The following is a 21,126-nucleotide window of genomic DNA, read 5'->3' as shown; positions in this document are numbered from 1 at the left end:
CTCCCCGGCAGGGAAACTCCAAGGAAATGCAATTTTACTTTTTTTTTTTCCCCCTTTTCTTCCACCCCCCCCCCCCCCCCACACCCACACCCAGCCCACCCCCCGGCCCGAGAAGGTAAACGAAAGATGTAGCATCTTTCGCCACATCTACGTCAGTGAGAAAAACGCTCAAAACCCAGCATTTGGTTCAGTGGTTTATTTTCTCTAGCACACAGCAATACGGTAACAGCAACAGTCATGATATATACACGCCAAAAAAGGTACCTTAAGTAAACAGCACATTTCATTAAAACATCGTTTTGTTTCTTGCTTTTGGCACACAAACACAATGAGCCACATTTTCCACAGAAATTTTAGTTGTGCTGGTGTCTCAGTTCAGGCAGCAGGAGAGCCTCGATGAATTCCATTTTAGCCTCTCAGTTCCATTTAAGCCTTCGCTGTGTTTTAGATAAACATAAATACACACCTGCCATCACATATAGCCACAAAGGAGCAGAGAAACCGTACCGGCACCTGAACCCCACAGGCCAGGCAGGTGAGAACTTCCACTCCTTTGTTTTGACTTTCGCTGCACATAGTAACTACACGACACCTTTTCTGTACAAATACAGGCCAAAATTATTAGAAGAACATGTTACCAAAATCCCAAACAGCTGATTCCAGCATTGTTTGCCTATTCCATTTACTCGCATCTAGCGCAGGCACTAAAGGCAGCTGTAACAGCATATAAGATTAAGGTCTGTACCATAATTAAGCTATAGACAGATACATAAAACAGATACTTCCATTTATCAGTTAGAATAGGCAGGCACATTACAAACTGCTGCAGAAAAATATATGCATAAAAGGGCTGCTTAGAGGCTCTGCCCCATCGGTTGGCCAAACCACGAATATTTTCAACATGAGTACATTGCAACAGATGCAGATTCTATTTTATAAGGCTGACAACAAAACAACAAATAAACAAACCAACCCAAAACAAACAAACACACAAACAAACAACCTTTTGTCATCTTGCTGGTACAAACCTACAGCAAGTTTCAGTCTATAGTCTTCTCAATTACTAGTTTGGACAGCTGTCTGTCATGGACATCTCTCCATCAATCATTAAAGAGGTGCAATATGCTTGTTTTTTAGGTTAGAGACATTTCTACCCACATGCTCTAAAGGCCATTCATTTTTCATATTGTTACATTAGCAATGCGTTTTGATATGCAGATATTTTAATGTCAGTTGGGCATATCAAAAACCAGCCAAGAACCCACTGGAAACACTGTCTGAAATGTGTAGATTTATCTCCATCATTTAGTCACTGATCTTAAAGTCTCTTGAGCAACACTGGGCCACGTGTCCGCTTCCTGTGTCATATCCAGTACGTGGACAACAGAAGTCCAGCTGAACTGGCAGCTATTATGGTTGTAGGCTAGTAAAAAATTCAAAGCAAATTGAGTTCATCCAAGTCTGAAATCCCTCAGGACCACAGAGGTGGAGCATGCCCAATTTCTGTAGCAGCTGAGAGTGCAGGGCAGAAGGTGAAAGCTGCATGGGCTGAAGTGCATGGTATTTATGGTGGTTTACTACACCTTGGGTAAACACGGTGCCCAAGCCTTACAAAGCCTGCTAGGACACAGTGAGGCTGCATCCCAGAAACTGCATCATGCAGAACAGTCACAATGAGAGGTCTGGAGGAAAGGAAGGGACAAGTCTTGCTGACTTTTTTTCCTCAGGAATACGTGTTGCCCATGAGGAGCAGTACCAGAGCACAAACTGAGGCACATCAGCACTGATGGTGACCAGCACTATTACCCTAGCAAAGGCAAGACTTGTTTAGACAGGTCAGGGTGAAATCAGATCACCCCAAAGAATCATACATTCGGCTCCAATAAAGAGATATCAGGAACACCTCCAGGGGAAAAGCAGCTATATTTTGAGAGATCTGGAATGAGGTGGGACTGCCAAGATTGGAGGTCAGTATAGGAAAAGGCATGAAAAAATTCCATTTGACAGTTTTAGTGTGTGTATGTGTGTCAGCATGGGTGTCAGCATGGTTGTTTGGATCTGTTTTTCTAAAAGGGAGGTGGTGATAGCAAAAATGAAACAGCTTTTGATGAGCCAAAGATTATGGTATTCAAGCACTAGAGGTGGAAAGGGAAAGATGAAGATCAGCAGGTGGGTTTAATGCAGAGTTTAGCTACTCTGAAGTTAAATGAACATAGAAGAAAGTGCGGAATTATCATCAGAGTTAAGACTGAAAAAAACAGGTTACCTTCTCTTCTGAGAGTTCAAATAAGCTATCAGTTTAAGTGCATGGAAGATGCAGAAGCAATGAGTAGATATATATCCATTTTTCATCATACTTATAAATACTACTAATTCAAGCTTGGGAACACTAGAATATGACTACTATAAGAAAGGAGTAAAGACAGCACAGGATGGGTGATCAAGGAGATGCTATAAAAACATAGCAGAAGGCTGTTGTACCATGGCACAACTCCTCTGTTCAGAGGTGTGCTTCTAACAAAAGTCCAGAGGCTTAATCCAAATGCAATAGCGTAGAACAGAAGACATATGGAATGTAAACTGCTTGATGATGGGAGATAATGCACCTACATTTTGTCAGTGTTCTTACTACAGATGAAAGTCCAGCAGCAGAGTAGCTTCTAGTGATGAAAAGTTAGGTTAGGAGGAGGAAAATGAGTGCTTCCAAAAGGGAATTCTGTTCTTCTCTCCAAACAAATGCTCACCAAGCAGAGACACACAGGTTCCTACATGTGCAGATATAGGGGAGGTGGTAAGACCTCATCACAGCTTAGTGCTGCTTTCAGGATGCATTAGCAGCGCTGAAGGAAGTATGCCTTTCTCAATCCCCTGGCTTCAAAGGAGGCACTGAACAGCATTTCATCACTGTGGGCAGAAGATTAAACCTCAATCTTTTTAACCTCAGAAAAGACTGAAGGAGGAGAAGAAGCTAATATTCCATTGGCTGCAAAAACTCCTGTGATACCCATTTCTCAACTAATAAAAAACTCTCGAACCACTCAATTGAAAACATCTATTTTTGAGGTGATAGAATAGGTTTTGGCTTCCACTGTATGACAGACCAACAGACTGTTTCAACCCATCAGGTATCATTGAACACTTCCGTGGTGTCCAAGCTTCTTATTCAGCTCGTGATTTGAAGCAGTGGATCAGAAATAAATTCTAATTGTTATATTTCTGGGATTTTTAAAGCTAGCTAGTAAGATACTGTAATTCTGTTAGTTAGTAATCAAACAAAAGTTGTCTAACATTCACCTTCCCTGCAAATGCAGAATTTATTTATTTTGCTATTGTTTTTTTCAGCCTTCTTCCTTCAGTTACATTCAGGGTCATGAAAAATATTAAGTTCAAACCACATAGTTAAGTCTACGCTTATTATTCTTAACATGCTGCTTCCCTAGATATGCTGTCAAAGAAATTTTGGTATTTTGTATTTTTCAGCCTTAGTTCTTGCAAAGAATATAACTGCTTTGCAAGCACAAGTTTGTGTGCAATCATACTGAACTAGAAGTAGGCAGCTCTCCCACTCAGCTCATTTTCCCAAAGTAAACCAACACTTTACTTCAGGAAGCTGTTATAGTAAATGACTTTTATCTCAGCCTGTACCACTCCTCCCTTTGATATAAAACAGGTTTAATACACCTTTGTCATTTCAGGCAATATAAGTGGGATATAGCACCGGTTTTAAAGCCTTTTTAATGAAATTCACATATTTTAGAGCCATACTTTTACAATTTCATAGCTGTACTTTTGTTGCTGATTTGACAAATCAGTGAAAAGCAACTGGTATCAGAAGGGATGAAACAAGTAAAACATTTGATGCAAACACTTAGAACATTATTTCATATTAATTTGTGTGGAATAGAAACCAACTGGAATAAGACACAGGGAATCCACAAGCTGTTGAGAGCACCACCACTGCAAATCCGTATACACCAGGTGGATGAAGAGATGAATGTCTACCAATATAAACACATGCTAACCATTACATCTTTTTCTCATTTTACACTGTTCACTGTGATTTGTATCCACTGATTTTGATTGTGCTAAAATAAAAACCACTGTTGTTTTGCCTCTCTAAACCAACCAAACCGTTGAAGTAAAAAAACATTACATATAATTACATACAGTAAATAAGTTTAGTAAAAAAACCAACCTAACCCCAAAGATAATACCGATTTGGCACTTTAACCGTGTTTTACTAAGTACCACTTTCCACAGTACCATAAGCAATGCTAAATCCCAAGTAAAAAAAAACAAAACTTTACAGTGTTCATTTCTATCTGGGGAGAAGGGAGGAAGGGGCTTAACAACAAAGCACATCAATAAAAATATCTAGTCTATATCAAGTGTACCTCTCCAATAAGGAGTTTAATAGAAAAAAACCCTACTAGTTATAATTTAACACCAAACTGTCTTTCTGGCAGCCAGGATTACAGGTTTATCCTGAATACAATCTTATGTTCAAACACTGAGATAAGCAGCATTATCCCAAAACCCAAGAGAATCCCAGCATTCTGTAACAGGAAGTATCCCCACCGGCTACATCCATGATCACTGGCATCATTGTGGAGCATTTCAGGTACCTAAACAAACATGAAAATGTTAAATGCCTTCAAAACAAACAATTACTTCAAACCCAGTTCTTCAACCGTGAGGCACAAGGTGGAGGAGTCTTACTCCTCTAGTTCTTGTCGACTGCATTAATATTGCTCCTTGAATTAGGTGCTACTCAACATGGACAACACTGAGAGGCTACTTTCATAATTACAGACGGAGAGAACCAGTAATGTTCTAATTATTGTTTTCATGATAATTATGCTGATGTCTTAAGTCAAGCATTGACTTGGGATACGATTATTTAATAAGTGATTTGACTGAGCCAAGAGTTTTATTCTTAAAATGACAGTTGAGCTTTCACAAATATCCACTTTGTACAAACATACTTCTGGAGGTACAATATACATTTTTAAAAAATATCTGTCTTCATGCCAAGAAGCAGTAATGATTTCATGGAAAAGTTGGAGCAAATTTGGTGGTGCTGATAGTGTGCAACTTGCAGTCTTACTGGCTACACTGGCCACTGTCAGCAGAAAATTCTTTACCTCTGCTGTTAACTGCTGCTGTTTAACAGCTAAGGGGAAAACAGAGCCTGTTCCTACAGTAATCTGAATAAAGGCACTTTCACATTAACATTTAACTGAGCACTTACACTCATTAGCACCTCCAAGCACAGAGAAAGTTAATTGAGGGAGAAAAGATGGAAGAATTTGAGATGAAAAAATTAGCATTAATTCTTAAACTGTGTTATATAAAATTCAAGTAAGTCTAGCCACTTACCATATCCACAAGAGCCACATACATGAACAAGCCAGCAGTAAGTGCAAATATCCACATTGAGACATTGTCTGCATAATGACCAATAAGGATCCCAGTCGCCATCCCAAGATAGGCCAGCATAGCAGACAGAGCGTTATAAAGCACAGCTTGCTTGACAGTCATACCGGCTTTCAGAAGTACAGCAAAATCTCCTACAACAGGGGAAGGAAAAAAAACACCCAAAGTTTTCACTCTCAGGTAACTATTGTAGTATTTTCTTACTTACAGTTCTCTTACTTACAAGATTACTAAGCTCTGTCTATGCTGTTATTTGTCTTACTCTTTTTCCTTCATAAAATTAGAAATCACTGGGGGACAGAAAATTAAAGGATGCACATGAAGCACAGCAAACAAACACAGCAGCAAACACTGTAAGTTTATAACCTTAAAGTCTTAGGAGTTTTGGAAGAAGCAACTTTGCACTGAATCACAGAATAACCTGAGTTAGAAGGGACCCACAAGGATCATGGAAGTCCAACTCCTGGCCATGCACAGAACAGCCTCAAGAAGCACACCATGTGCCTGAGAGCATTGTCCAAACACTTCTTGAACTCTGTCAGGCTTGGTGCTGTGACAACTTCCCTGGGGTGCCTGTTCCAGTACCTAATAACCCTCTAGGTGAAGAACCTTTTCCTAATATCCAACATAAACCTCCCCTAATAGAACTTCAGGCCACTCCCTCAGGTCCTCTCACTGGTCACCGGAGAAGAGATCACTGCCCCTCCTCTTCCCCTCACGAGGAAGCTGTAAGCAGCTATGAGGTCTCCCCTCAATCTCCTCCAGGCTGAACAGACCAAGTCACCTCAGCTGCTCCTTGTATGGCTTCCCTTCAAGGCCCTTCACCATCTTCATAGCCCTGCTTTGGATGTTCTTTAAGAGCTTTATATCTTAGTGTAGTTTGCATTTAAACCACCACTGTAAAATGTTGCAGTACTTGATATACATGAGCATTCTAAAGAAGTCCCTAAAATAAAATATTCCCACTCAACTGCATAAAGCAATGGTGATTATTCCATTTATTATCCTGTAACTGCTCTTTGTTCTTTAAGTCTTTTCATAAATTTTAAAATCATTTCTTTGTTAATTTCTGCAAATGATCCTTAGTGTCTTAATTTTACTTGAAGAAATGATAGGCCCCCAGCCAGAAACAGATTTCCTGTAATGCAGAACAGATTTTTTTCTAAACCAGAGTAACAGAAGCTTATATAAGTTATCTCCAGTTAAAGTAAACAAACAAACAAAAGTGATCTTCAAAGCTGAGTTCAGTAATTTGTTACAACAGCTTTTCCTACAAGACATTGCTGATAAGATGAACTGGTATATTATAAACATTGTTTAGCATTAACAACAATGATCCAATTTTAATCTCAGCTAACTTCAGCTAGTCCCATTTGTTTTGATATTCCTATGCCACTTCATGTCCTCTGCTAAAGAAGGTATTTCTTATCAAATTTTCTGTGCTGATTAAAGAAGTATGATTTAAACTTTAAAAGATTTTTCTTATTTCCAAGCCCAACAGAACAGCTGAATCTAAAATTATCAGATTCATAACATGAATTTACTTTGTATATCTGAACTAACAACTTTTAATACATGTAATTAATACAAGATTCCATGATTAATATGAACAAGACTCAACTCCTCCCAAGTCATAAAATCAGGTATGTTTTCCCCAGAATAACTATTTCTGTATAACATTACTGCACAAATATATCAAGCTGTTTAATATAGCATTTGATGTTTACACATACTGGTTTACGAGCTCCTTTAAACGAAACTGAATGTTCTACTCTCTAGGGAATTAAACCTTAAAGTGCAAGCAAACTTTTCTTTCTCCATTCTATACACCCAGTATGACTGTGACTACGATGGCTAAGAAATAAACACCAGTTACACATTCAAAATGATTTGACAATTGGGAAGATCAGTTTCATCTCGGGTTAAACTAAGCAGATCTGTCCTGTTCCCACAAGCTGCCCCACAAAAGGGCCAAATACTGAACTTATATTGTAAAACACAAAAATAATGTCTCATGGGACTGCACATGAATTTAAATCACTTGAGCTTGAAAGACAAATTATTTCTAGGAAACATTTCTAAGTAGTTTCAAGTTTAATTTAGAGCTACGGCAGTTCTTTGCAAGACTTAATGAAAAAGCAGCAAATGTTATGCAGAAAGTAGTTTGACTAATCATGACCTTCTTTTAACAGCACAAGCACAAGAATAAAATTAAAGAGAGATGTGAGAAAGGCAAATTCTGTCATGCATCCTTCTGCAATTCACAACTTATGTTATATACAAGGAGAGTAAAAACTACAACTAAACTAGACAGAACAAGCTGTAAGTAACTGCAAGAGGCAGAGTTTTAAACAAAGTAGCAGAAATATTTAATTTTTAAAAGTAAGATGATTTCAATTAACAAATGTTTAGAAACATCTTTAAGTAAATTAAAAGTATTCTTGAATAGACAACCTGGCACAGATGAAGTTTGCTGATCAAATTTTACAGAGACACAGAATAAAATCACTTATTCTCCTATATGCACCTTTAAGAACATATACATGCAGTATATGGAAATACAGGGGTCTTACCTAGCTCATGAGGTAATTCATGGCAAAACACAGCCACAGAAGTGCTTAAACCACTAGATAACCCTTCAGTAAAGGCTGCTCCTATGAAGAGACAGGGAAAAAAAAGGTGTGAACAAAACATTACTGCATATTTAGACATCAAGTGCAGAAGCATCGCTGCACATGCTTATGTCATATTAGGACATATTAATTTCACTCAAGTTATTCTTCTGTTTGTGGAAGTATTTAAACTTTAACTGAAGCGTTGTTTACAATTCGTAGGTTTCAAAATTCTCCTTCAGAATCTTCCAGGTAAAGTAAACCACATTTCACTATCTTATTCCTGAACTAATACCTTTCCACAACATAACCCTTCCCAAAAAATGCAATAAATACTTTTTTTTTTTTAAGATACAAAGGGAAGGAGTTCAACTACATCTGAGAGTCAGCACTTGAAAAAGGAAAGTCAATTCAACAGTAAGAGATGCTGTGTAAGTCACATGAAATCAACAGTCAAAGACTGAATTCTAGGCAGCTTGAATATAAGCAAACTACTACACTTTAAGTGGAGGAAAGAAAAAAAACACAAAACCCCCTTAAATTAGTCCAACAGTCTCCATCTTCCTGGTTTTCTCTGTTTCTCCTTTTGCTTGCCATTTTTCTTATTTGGCAGCAGTTGAGGAGGACACAGCACACTGCAGAGCTGCAGAGCTGAACCACAGCTCACACACAGCATGGGAGGTCCCCAGCTGCATGGAGAGCCTCCCCCAGGGTGCAGAACCACATCCAGCTTCCTCTTCAGCTGCTACCAGCAGCCTGCCAGCAAACAAGGTGCTGCCAATAAGCAATTAAAGAGCCACAAGGCCATGACACAGTAGCTGGCACACAAGAGACCCAGGAGTACCGCTCACAAACCACCTAATCAAGCAAAGGTGGTGGCTAAGGCTACCTGTGAACACAGGACATCACCATTCACAGAAGATTTTTCAGCTGTGAAGGTAACAGTACTGGGCACACAATCCAGGATGGCCCTTAATTGTCTTGCTAATGCTTTCCTCAATACAAATGAGAGAAAAGCCAGCCAGGATTAGCCTTCTAATTGATGCTACTGCACCAAACCAAGGAAAAAAGGATGGCAAATACAGCAAAAAAATGACATCTTGAGAGCATGAGGTAACTGAGTTAAGGATACAGAAGGAGACTGGGAAAGGAGGAAGCAAAATTAAGACTCTAGACTTTAGCAAAGCAGACTCTGAATTCTTTAAGGAATTGCAGTGCAGAATACCCTGTGGGAATCAGTCAAAAGGGAAATAGTGCCCAGAAGAGGTGGCTAGTGCAAGAACACTCACAGAAGACATGCCCAGCTAAGCAGTGTGTCTTAATGAATTAAGACTCAAAAGAGAAGCACACAACAAATAGAACAAAGACTGGCAACAAGGAAGTTAAAAGCAGTGGAACAAAAAGGAGGAAGACCGAAGCCCAGCTGGAGCTAAAACTAACAAGACACCAAGGATAACAAGAAACAGTTCTACAAGAATGCTAGCTGAGAAACAACATTCTGGAAAAACTGACAGATCAGGAAGGGAAACAAGCAGTAGACATAAAAAGAGCAAAGCATCAGCACAGACTTCCTCTCAGTCCTCATTGGCAAAGCCAGATCCCAACACCATCCCAAAGGCACAGCAAACCACACAAGCAACAGTTGAGCGATATGTAGAAAAAACTGGAAACACTCATACACATGCCAGGATGGGACTCACACTCAAAGGCGCTGACAGAGTTGACTAGTGTGACTACAAAGCTGCAGTCTTGGAGTCTCCACAAGTCTGGGGAGAACCACGGCTATGGAAGGCCCTGATGGAACTCTGAGAAAAGGATAACATTATTCCCATCTTTAAAAAAGGCAAAGAACAGGTCTTAGGGAACAGTCAGCACCATCTGAGTTCCTGGAAAGATCATGTTGAATATCCTCTTCAAATCCCTCTCCAGATACTTCATCCAGCTTGAGGAAGTAACTGACTATAGAGACAGTGACAGCAGTAAATGTAACAGAACTTGACTTTAGTAGAATTTCTGACACTATCTCTTACAGCCAGTCTCATCTGGGCAAAGAGGAAACGTGAGCTTGCACGCTGGCTCCAATGCTGAGCTAAGAGGGCCGGATGGCTGGCTAGTGAGAAGTAGAGCTCACCAGGACAAAAACTGCAACTAATTTTCTTCAGTGGCTTCACTAATGATCTGGATGAAACAGACGGCACCAAGAGCAAATTTGCAGATGACACTAAGCTGGGGGCAATGGAGAGAAAGTAAGTTCTGAGGTGACACATCAGGCATTGGAGCTTTAGACAAGACCACAGTAAACTTAATTCTTACAAAGTTCAAGAAGGAAAAGTAAGAAGTAACCAAAGTACAAGTTTATATAAAAATATCTGTTTTTGCTTTTTTGCTAAAAAAAAGCCTTGAAACGTCAACAAACTGAAGATGACGTTAACAAATCTGGCACTATCCCTTATCAATAAGTTGATTTAGTAGCATCATTGGTATCTTAAAATACACTTTAAAGACATCACTTCTTTCAAAAGCTGAAGGAAAAAATTTATACGCAAGACTAGTGTAAAAATAGGGTTCTGCATTTTACTTATTTAGTTGCAGTTACACAGAAAAGTCCAAATCACAGATGATGATTTTGTACAAACGAGTCAGATGCAACTGTTCCATGCTCTAATAAAAAAATAAGCACTTCTAAAACTTGTTCCTACACAGTTAGCAGAACAGATCTGAGGAAAGAAGTAACTGATGGAAATCATGAATAACAATTCACAGAGTGAATGAACTTAAATGAAGGGTTATGGTGGCTAAAGCTATCTTTACAGAAGCATTCACATCTTTTAAATACAGGTAAGACTACACAAGTAGCATTTTCACGACACCATCAAACTGATGTTTTCCCATAATACTTTTAAGCACAAACGGAACTGAAGGAAACCCATATTTCCATTAGCCTGAACAAGCTACACAGCAGGACTTCTAAAAGCTATTGCTCTCCCATTCAATAAGCCTTTATTAACCTTTCTCATACTTTTCCCTTCGTAACTATAAAGTCATAGCTCCTTCTCAAATCTCCCTAATGCCAGGAGGTTAATTGATTCTGTGTGTCATTTGTATGCAAATCTTCTTTCTACCACATTTTCACTACTGATCTGCTCAGAAATTTACATTTCATGCTTCAACTTTCATCAAAAATGAGATTAAATAAGAAAGTCTCTTTTCACATTATACTTGGAATTGACTGAATCTGAACAACTGCAAATATTGCTGTGAAAAAATAGTTATTATTGGGTTTTCTCCTCAAACAAGAATGAACTTGTCCTACAATAAAATTTACAGAAACACTGATACTGCTGAACTGCCCCCAGTATCCTAAACAAGCTGGAAATGAATCCAATACCTGTAAAGATTAGTCTTAAATACAAAAGTCAAGATCAGAAAAGATTAGCATAAGAACTGAAGATTACTGATTTGACTTCACTTTCTGTAACTTACTTTAACCTTTTAAATTCAAAATACCAGTAGTCTAGCTCTCCTAGAAAAAATGACAATCCCCAAACCTGACCTCCCAGACAGAAGTCCAAAACAAAATATTCAACCTATTATTTTTGTGATAAAGAAATATTTTCACTGAAGCATTCGCAAAAAAGACTGAGCAACTACAACATGTTAAGGGAAGAATAGGGACATGAACAAAACAGGAACAAAAAGATACATGTTTTGTTTACAGATAAAATAACTGTTTATACAATTTTAAATTTGAAAAAAAATGGACTATTAAGCTCAACTTTAGGAACAAGATTCTGAGTAGATTATGACCGACCGATGTTTAAGAAAATAAAATTTTTTTAAAACCTTTTCCAAAAAGAGAGACTGAGGGCAGTACACTGAGCATCTGAAGAAAACTACTTCTGGAATCATAGAATCATTTAGGTTGCAAAAGACCTAAGATCAAGTCCAACTGTTAATGCTACAATTGATATAGGTATTCTTAATCCAAAAATCTGCATAAAGGCAACATACAGTGACTTCATTGGTATCCTCTCCATGAATCATGTTTCTGACAGGTAATGGCTAACTACTGTCCTACTCACACACTCCTAGGATACAAAAAGCAGCACAGATCTTCTCTGGAAGGTTAGTACAAGCACTAGGAAGAACCGCAATGCTGCTCTTTAGGGGATGGTAAGATCTGAAAATCTGGATGTGACATGATTGCTATGCAAAAGTGTAAAAGCACTCTGAAGAACGCAATGATTTGGACCAAATTAATTTTACAGCAAAAATGAATGCATGCCTACCTCCCACAGCACAGCAATCACACATATATATTGCCTAATCCATTTGGGTAAACTTTAGGCTAAAGCAGATTGAAACCAGGGCCCCATCTCCCTACTCACCAGTGCTCTAGGGGAACTTACACATGACATGTAACCAGGGCCCAGAAGACAGATATGCCAAGTATAGAACCCGACCTTGCTGCATAAGAAGTGAAGATGGAAGAGAAGTAAAGAAGCCAATGACACTAGTGGATTGACTAAAGTAAAAAAACAAGTCACTTTGGATGTGACGAAAAATACAAGCTTGTCGTAAAAATAATTAGGATTAAAAAAACTGTGGAACATCTGCAGGTTTCGAAATAAAAAGTCAGTCCTAAATACTGTTTTATAAGACTAGCTTTAGTTTTGAAAAATGTTAGCTTTAACTTTGCTAGAAGTAGAAAATATAGCAAAGTTTATGGATTTCCTAAAGAAACGCAGCTGTAAGCACATAATTTCTGTTTCATTTCTAACTGACCTCCATGTTGCTAAACTGGAGATTTTTCTTATTCAGAGATGCTATTGGATAGTAGTTTAGGCTTCACAGATTAATGAGCTACATTCCTAATAGAGATAAGTGACAGCAAGAAGACTTCACTGCCTTCACATATAACAAAGCTGCAGAGTCCAAGTTAACACTTACCAATTGCTAGCCCATCACTAAAGTTGTGTAGTCCGTCTCCCATAATCACCATCCATGCCAGAGTTGCTATCCCCGCATCCTTCAGTTCTTCACGTGAGTAGCGCTGACTGTGACTGTGGGGATGATGGTTCTGGTGATGATGGTGATGCAGAATATGATGGTAGTCATGGTGATGGTGACTAAGATGATCTGTCTGTCCTAGGGTATCATGTAAGTGAGAATGGCATTTGTTTCTACAGCCCCTGGACACATATTCATTGTCAACCTCCTCCTGATGAGAATGAGCTATCATCACTTCCTCCTCCTCTTGTACAGTTGGCTGTTGAGACATGAAGGCTGATGGATCTTGAGAGTCTGTCCCTAGATAGCCCTCAGGCCCTGTTACAAAAACCCAGAGTATAAATGTTATATATTTTTAGAAACACCTAGGAAGAAACAAACAAACAAGTTGAACATGTGATGTGGTAAAGAACAAACCAGTTAGTCTAGAAGATGAGGCTGATAAGGCAGGTTCTTGCACAAGAAATTTTATTTTTAAGGGTTTCCACAACTTATTTTCTTTAATCAGTTTTCAGAGATAATTCCCAATAGTTCAAAATAAGAAAAACTTTTAGTTTCTGTCCCCAACTGCTGAAATAGCCCTTACATTATGGCCACAAATGCTTCCTAAAAGGTAAAAAAGCTTTTAATCTAAGACCCAGTGCAATTTAAACACAACAGCATAAGGCTCCAAGTCCCAGTTTCACAGCATGAAGGCTGTTAGTTCAATTGCTTCAGAAGGACCAAGTATCTGAAAAGCATGTGCCATTTATTCATCTTAGGGCTGAAGAATAAGGACACAGAAGAGGATTACGTTGCAGATAATTTTGGAAACTCCTGTATTTCATATAAATATATGCACTTTGGTTTTACGCCTGAAAAATAAACACATAGAAATAAAGCCATCAACACAGACCATGAGAGATCCTCGTACAGACATCAAGGCACACTAAGGTTAGTTATTTTTACTAACTCCTAAAACTTGCAAAATTCTTCCCCTGCAATTAAATGAATAAATTTACGGGGGTTTTTCTACCTTAGTGACAACTTTTTCATTAGTTATAAAATTATTCTGAAAAACTGAGCGTCTCCTTTAGCTACAAGAACTAACAAGTATCTAGTGAGGTGTGGTTTGGATTAAAGCGTGACCTTGGGGACATATGATCATTCGCACTCCGAATACTTCAAGTAATATCTAGAATTTTAGATTATCACCCTTATAAATAATCAAACTAACAAAATCCAGACTTAAAATACACAGAAATCTAAATAATGAATCACACATATAACATCTAACAGTCTAAAGAGAAGTGCAGAAGCCAGCAGGTAAAGCTGTATTTGCAACAGCCATGGCCAGAAGAGCTTCACAGGATGACTTCAACTTCTGCTGCTAAATCCATAATTAAAAGGCTTAAGGTTTCAAAACTGTGAGTTCTCCACTTCCAACCTATTGATCCTTTTTAAAGGAAAGCAGCAAATAGAGCTAGTCCTCTATATATCAAAGCACAGGCAGGTTTGCTTTTGGAAAGAATTCAAACAGGCAGTTATCCAACCTACAGTAAGAAGCAGATCTATGAGCTGCCATCAGTCAGGTGTTTTTTAAACAGCTCTGCCACAAAATAACAACTGTGCAATATTAATGAGACTTACGATCATCTGCATCTAACTTTTCTTCATTCGCTGAAAACTTCTTACTTTCTCCATCATCTTCATTTTTTTTCTTAGTCCAAAAGAAAATACTGCAGTTACAAATATTGTACTTATTTTTCAGGATACACATAAGCAAAATTATATTCACAACATTTATGCAGCTTGCATAGAAAGAGGACAACATGGAGGCCGTATAAAGAGTGGAGAAGAGGAATATTAGAAACCCAGTTAAGTATAACACAAAAAGGATTCCTCAGGCTCCACAGGAGAGGAGAAAAAAAAACAAAAGAACCACACAAACTAACAACAAACCCACACACATAAATACACCACATTTTTGCACAAGGAATAAGCAAAGGGGTTAGCTGAGAAGCAAAACACATCAAACACTGAGTAGAAGTTATTCCACTCATTCTTTTCTATTGTAAGGTCAGTATAATGGGGTTTTTTATAATGTACAGAAGGAAAACCAAGTAAAATCTCTAATCCTTGCTCACTAATGTCTGTATCACAACAATTTAGACTCAGTATCTAGAAGAGTGTAATTAGTCTAACAGGAGATTCATTCCTGTGGCTCAGAGAAGGACACAGAAAATACTTGCTTTCCTTGAAACTCTTCATTTTCTTTCCTGTCAAATAAACTTAACTAGAGATAGGGAAAGCTCACAGTTAGTTTAGCTTCAGTATAAACCACACCAACACAACCTCCCATGATCAAAGTAAAGCTTAAGATTGTTGGAACCAGATGACCTTCAAGGTCCCTTCCAACTCAAAACATTCTATGATTCTATTATATCACCAGCTTTTCCTGTATCTTTTTTTACTGAGTCAGCTTTTACATCATTCATTATTCCTGGCTACACTAGTCTGTAAAGAACGAGTAATTGGCAAGTTACCAACATTTATGACCTGCCAAAATTCAGTCAGAAGGAAGTCAATAATGAACAGTGACTTCTTAAATCACTCTGTTAAAACAAAGGGTGCATTTGGATGTTTGCACATTTGCTTATTAAACAATTCACTGTGATATCAAGCCTGTACTACATTGTCTGGTTATGGAAATAGCTAAAAGCCCTTAATAATGGGACCACACAAAAAGGTTATCACGCAGTTTAAAAGTATATGTATCACCAATATAAATGAAATTCTAACACTAATCAAGTCAGCTATCGCTATTAAATCAAAAACATATAATACTTGCAAAAGGGTTTTAATAAGTGTTTCCAGAAATGAGCATGCAATACAATAGAGCTTCAAAGTAGTAGTTTCCCTACCTTTTTCTTCTTGTCTTTAAACTGCTTTATTAAAGTGATCAAATGCTCCACTAGAAACATGAAGTACAAGCCTCCAAGTGCTGTAAGTCCTTTCCATGTAGAATCCAGGTAAGCACTCTCCTCTGTACTTTGAAATGCAGGATGTTTGTGCATAGAGCCTTTGTTTTGTTCAGTTAGAGGCTTTTCATGGTGATGGTGATGGTTTCCATGAGACTAAAAGGAGAACCAAAGGTGGAAAGTTGTTACATTCAAGAGAACCGTAACAAAAGAAACGTAGAAAGTATTTTTTCCATATTATTTTCCTCATGTCTGAAGGCCAGACTTGACAAGTTTCACAGGGTAAATGCTCTGCATACAGACTCAAACAATTACAAAGAAATCCATTGGCTGGAAATTTGTTGATGGGAAGAAACATTGTAAGGACTGAGAATAGGCCTGGTATTTACCCATTCACTGAAGCTACATTCTTATACTTTTCTGAAAGCTGGAACAAGTTACTTTTGGGAGAGGAAGCAGCAAAATGTCTGTCTGAGAGCTTCAAGAAGGGAATTTGATTGCTAAATTTCTACCTATTTCATTGTCCATATTACATAAAAACAACTCCAAAAACAACTATCAAGTTGTTTGATATGGTCATGATCGTGGCCTATTTTAATCCTTTTCATTTTATCTATACCTATGTTCTGGAGAAGTTTTCTAAACCCATCAATTGATAGAGAGTTGTTTTCTCCATAATATTTTCCCTGGACTTCAGAAATGCTTGATTCTGATAAAAAAATTACTATAGATAAGCTATCACCATAAGTGGCTTATAACAGAAAACAGTTGATTATCTATTCCACATTTGAAGTGTTCAGTGAGCAATTTCCACTATCTGTAAAGTCCATTAAACTGGAAAAAGAACAGGCAGCATTGCCATAAACAACTAAGAACATTTATGCAAAATTCTTCCATACAAGGAACAATAAGTGACTTGGCAGCATATATATGACTAAAAACAGGAAATAGAGAGAGGGATAACGCTGTGAAGTTCTTGCACTGTAAGGACAGAAATGAGTAACACAAACAGTTTCAAACGGAAAACCATTCCATCACATAATCTATCTTACAAGGCTGAAAAGTGACTCACCAAACTGGTATTAATTAAAAGGGATTAAAATTATCATTAAGTATTACAGACAGGAGTCAAGTTCTCCGAGATGAGAAATGAAACAGTAATTAATACTTACATGTGGAAGGAGGTGTAAGAAGGCATCTCCACTCAAGGTCCCCACAGCCAGTGCCACAAGAAAACTTAGAAGAAATTTGAAAAATACACGATTCATCAGCGGCACCAATATAACACCCAATAAGGAAAGAAAACTGATGACGGAGATGGATATAAAGCCACCAATCCAGGCTGGTAAAAAAAAAAAAAAAAATAAAGCAGTAACAACAGTAAGTAACAGCTGTACATGATTTTATTTGCTTAACATTTCTGTTATCAAACACTTCTGATCACAGGTAAGTCACAAAGATTCATAACCAACTGAAATATATTTCCATTAAGCTTTGATGTTAAAAAACAACCTACCTATCTGCAGAGAGTAACTTTTGGGAGGAGTTTCAGCTTTTTCACTAGTTGCATGGACTATGCAGTACTTGCCATCGATCTGATTAATAAGAGCTGGACAGAGGTAACTAAATTCTGTAGCAGACAGCAATACTTGAGTGCCTATTCCATGTGACTGCATCAGTTTTGAAGCATTTGAGCACTGCGAAAATAAGACATATGTTAAAGATTAACCAGAACCAAAATACCATGACATACCTTAAAAGGACTGCACATCCCATCTTAATTGAAATGCAGTGGTACCATATAAAAACAGCTGTATCAACACAACTCAAAAACTGGTAACAGACCAATTTAAGTGAAAAATGTCCCTCCACCCCTTTCCTCTCCCAGAAAGCTCATTTGGGAGTCCTGGTAAATAATTATCACTCATTCTCAGCACAAGTGGGTCAGATGCTTTTTGCTGTATAAATAGAAAAGGCCTAATACCTTTCATTCTGTTTTAAAGGCCACACAAGGAAGCTATAACAAGGTCAAAAACCTTTTTATAGAAGTGACTACTATGGAAAGTCTTACACAGAGCATGTTCTGCATACACTTCCTCTAGTAAAGAGCTCCCCATTGGATGACCTACATGTAGTCTCACCAAGTTTAAAGAACAGTAGTACTTCTGCTTTGACTGTGCAGAACACAGCAACAACTTGTGAATTCAGTACCTATAGTCACACATTACACAACATCCAGTCTGAATTACCTGGCGTGGCTGCAAATGTTAAGACCCCAATTGCCTTTTAAAGGCTTTAACAGAAAAGGACTTGACTGTGTAAGAAAACTGCCTACAACACAATTATTGACTTTACTGGCCCTACTTTTTACTATTTTAAAGTACCAGGGAACTTTTTGACACAATATTTTTTACAGTTGGTTTCTATACATAGTCTTGAAGACGGGGAGGGGGTTGAAGGAAAATGGTTCTATGCTATCACAGCTGTGATAGCTCTGATAAGAATGACAGTATTTTAACTAGATTTTTTTACTTTCATCATATTATTAGGAAAACAAGACAGAGACTGACTTTAAGGCAGAATTGCAAGTTTTAAATTTTAAATGTTTTTCATTTGTAGTAATATTTTAAATTATTATATAAATAGTAAATATATTAAACAAAGTATACGTTTATACTTAATTTTCCTCTGAGCTTGTGAACATGACACAACATTCTTTCAAAATGTTAAGTTTCAAGGAAAGTTGTTTGCATGTGTTTTGCCATGGGTACGGTTACACCACAAAGCTTGCACCCAGCTGAACGACAAGCATCTGACAAATAAGCCATGACAACATTCCCAGCGGATCCGGATTCCTGAGAATACAACAGAATCGGACTCACCTCTTGAGTGCTTTGTTTTTTCAGTTTAGAATACAGGTAACTTCCTCCTTCCGACTCCTTCGGGGAAGCACGAGATTCATTTGCCTTGCTGACAGCAAGCCAGCTCGCATTGCGGCCGCCCGTGACATTGACGGCATTGGGGCCGGTCAGCCCTGAGCGAGCAACTGTCTTGACTTCCCCAGGCTGCACATTCTGCACCTCGGAGTGGCCACCTGCAGAAGCAGTGATGACAGACGCCATTATTTCATTAACGGTGTTCTTGCTGCGTACAAAGTTCTGCTGGTGTTCCACATTCTCCGCTTTATGAGGTTCCTTCACGTGGCTGTTCCTGTGGTCTTTGTTAGCATCAGATTCATGGTTTGGACAAGCAGTCTTCTCGGAGCTTTTACTCAACGAAACATGATTATGGTGAAAGTGATGATCGTGGTCATGGTCATGGTCATGATCATGATGATCATGATCGTGGTGATCATGGTCATGATCATGGCGATCATGGTCATGATCGTGGCCTATTTTAATCCTTTTCATTTTATCTATACCTATGTTCTGGAGAAGTTTTCTAAACCCATCAATTGATAGAGAGTTGTTTTCTCCATAACGATGAAAAAGTTCTTGAAGGTGAAACTTCTGTATTAGTCCTGCCAAGTCAGTATTAATGCCCACTGTCTTTTCTGGAAAAGCTCTCTCTGATGTATGCACAACAGTAACGGTCTCCACTCCATGATGATAACTTTCACACAGCAGTATGGAAAAGGATACAAGGAAAATAACCGATACTGTACTCTCCATTGCAGTTCCTTTTTAGCAGTGCAAACAATCTAAAAAAAGAGGAAAATTTTAACAGTTTGCATAGAACCGATCACATCTTCCTCTGTAATGCTAGTTCATAATTTGCTTAAACAAACAAAAAAACCCACAACAAAATCAAACCCTTCTCAAAGCATCAATGCAGCGAGAGACATTTAAACTTCTTATGCATTCAGCACTTTTCCCAGATGTGTGGCCTCAGGCAACAAGAGATGAAGCTGCATACCGCAGTGAAGTCACTGGCCATAAACACCTCCCCAGGTGCAAGCTTACCTGTGTTTAGCTCCACCTGAATCACTGCTAATACTGGCTAAACAGTGAGAGCCCTCAAGGGTGCACCAACTCAGTTCTAGGTTAGGGTTTTCTCATGCTTAAAAGAAGCCCTATAATTTCTCTCTTAGGAATGAATAAGTAGTATAAACTATATGCTCCTGCTTAAAAATCGAAATTCCCAACCTTTAATCACTGGATTTCCTGGAGGTTTTGGCAAACCAGCTGGGTGAGTGCTTCCACCACTCCACAAAAATGCATTTGTTATGCTGCCATGTTCTATCTGTGTTTTAACATTATGGCCACACGGCTTCTTTCACTAGGCAGGCAGACCATTGCTGTGGACCAGATGCTCACAAGCATTTATGTGTTTCATTCCATAAATATAAATACTCCAGCAAGGCTGCAAATGAACTGCTGTGGAGGCTGCGTGCAGGGCTACACCCGAGGGCTGCCTCCCTTTTCCAGGGAGACACAGAGAACATAACCTAAAGCCGAGAACCTCAGTTTCCTAAAAGATTAGTCAGCCTTAAAAACCCCACACCGCCGGCAGAAAGGGACGGTGAGGTGACCTCATCAATGTCTATGAGTATCTGAAGGAGGAGTGCCAAGAGGATGGATCCAGGCTCTTCTCCGTGGCGCCAACCAACAGGACAAAAGAGAATGGGCAGAAACTGATGCACAAGGAGTACCACCGGAACATGACGAGAAGCTTATTTACTGTGCGGGTGACCGCGCACTGGAACAAGTTGCCCGGAGAGGTTGTGGAGTCTCCCTCACTGGAGACACTCAGGAACCATCTGGACACCATCCTGTGCCATGTGCGCAAGGACGGCCCTGCTTGAGCCGGGAGGCTGGACCAGATACTCCACTGTTGTTCCTCCCGACCTGACCCGCTCTGTGGTTCCGTGACCCGCAGGAGCCGCGCCCGCGCTCACGGTCCCCGCTGCCAACGCCGCGGCGGCCCCGGACACCGGCACTGCCCTGAGCGCCGCGCTGGGGCAGGCCCGGCCCCGGGCCGGCTCCGGGCCGTGAGAGGGCAGCAGCCGCGGGAAGGGGAGGAGAAAAAGAAGACAGAGGTTACCTGGCCCGCCGCCGGGACGGGCTGAGCCCTGCCGCCGCTGCCCGCCCGCGCCGGCCGCGCCGCGC

General features: G+C 39.1%; 1 protein-coding gene across 1 annotated transcript; it reads right to left on the bottom strand.

The window, feature by feature from the left end:
• Nucleotides 1–181: 181 nt before the first annotated feature.
• On the bottom strand, nt 182–21,113 carry SLC39A6 (solute carrier family 39 member 6). Its single transcript, XM_027740822.2, has 10 exons — nt 21,062–21,113; nt 18,901–19,718; nt 17,535–17,715; nt 17,191–17,360; nt 15,962–16,174; nt 14,688–14,757; nt 12,999–13,376; nt 8,010–8,090; nt 5,380–5,570; nt 182–4,625 (listed from the first exon to the last, which is right to left on the bottom strand). The coding sequence occupies exons 2-10, from the start codon at nt 19,687–19,689 to the stop codon at nt 4,473–4,475; spliced, it is 2,226 nt and encodes a 741-aa protein (XP_027596623.2). The 5' UTR covers nt 19,690–19,718; nt 21,062–21,113; the 3' UTR covers nt 182–4,472.
• Nucleotides 21,114–21,126: the final 13 nt, after the last annotated feature.

This window comes from Pipra filicauda, unplaced genomic scaffold, assembly GCF_003945595.2.
Source record: "Pipra filicauda isolate LSUMZ 115617 unplaced genomic scaffold, ASM394559v2 scaffold56_size3634133_pilon, whole genome shotgun sequence".
In the NCBI taxonomy this organism is placed as follows: domain Eukaryota; kingdom Metazoa; phylum Chordata; class Aves; order Passeriformes; family Pipridae; genus Pipra; species Pipra filicauda.
Note: the sequence above shows the minus strand (reverse complement) of the source record. Positions and strands in the feature narration are given on the sequence as shown.

Coding starts and splice junctions, on each gene's coding strand:
- SLC39A6 (XM_027740822.2), bottom strand. CDS start 19,689: ATGGAGAGTACAGTATCGGTTATTTTCCTTGTATCCTTTTCCATACTG. Junction 17,716..18,900: donor AAAAACAAAGCACTCAAGAG/GTGAGTCCGATT, acceptor TTATTTTCGCAG/TGCTCAAATGCTTCAAAACT. Junction 5,571..8,009: donor TGAATTACCTCATGAGCTAG/GTAAGACCCCTG, acceptor CCCCTGTTGTAG/GAGATTTTGCTGTACTTCTG.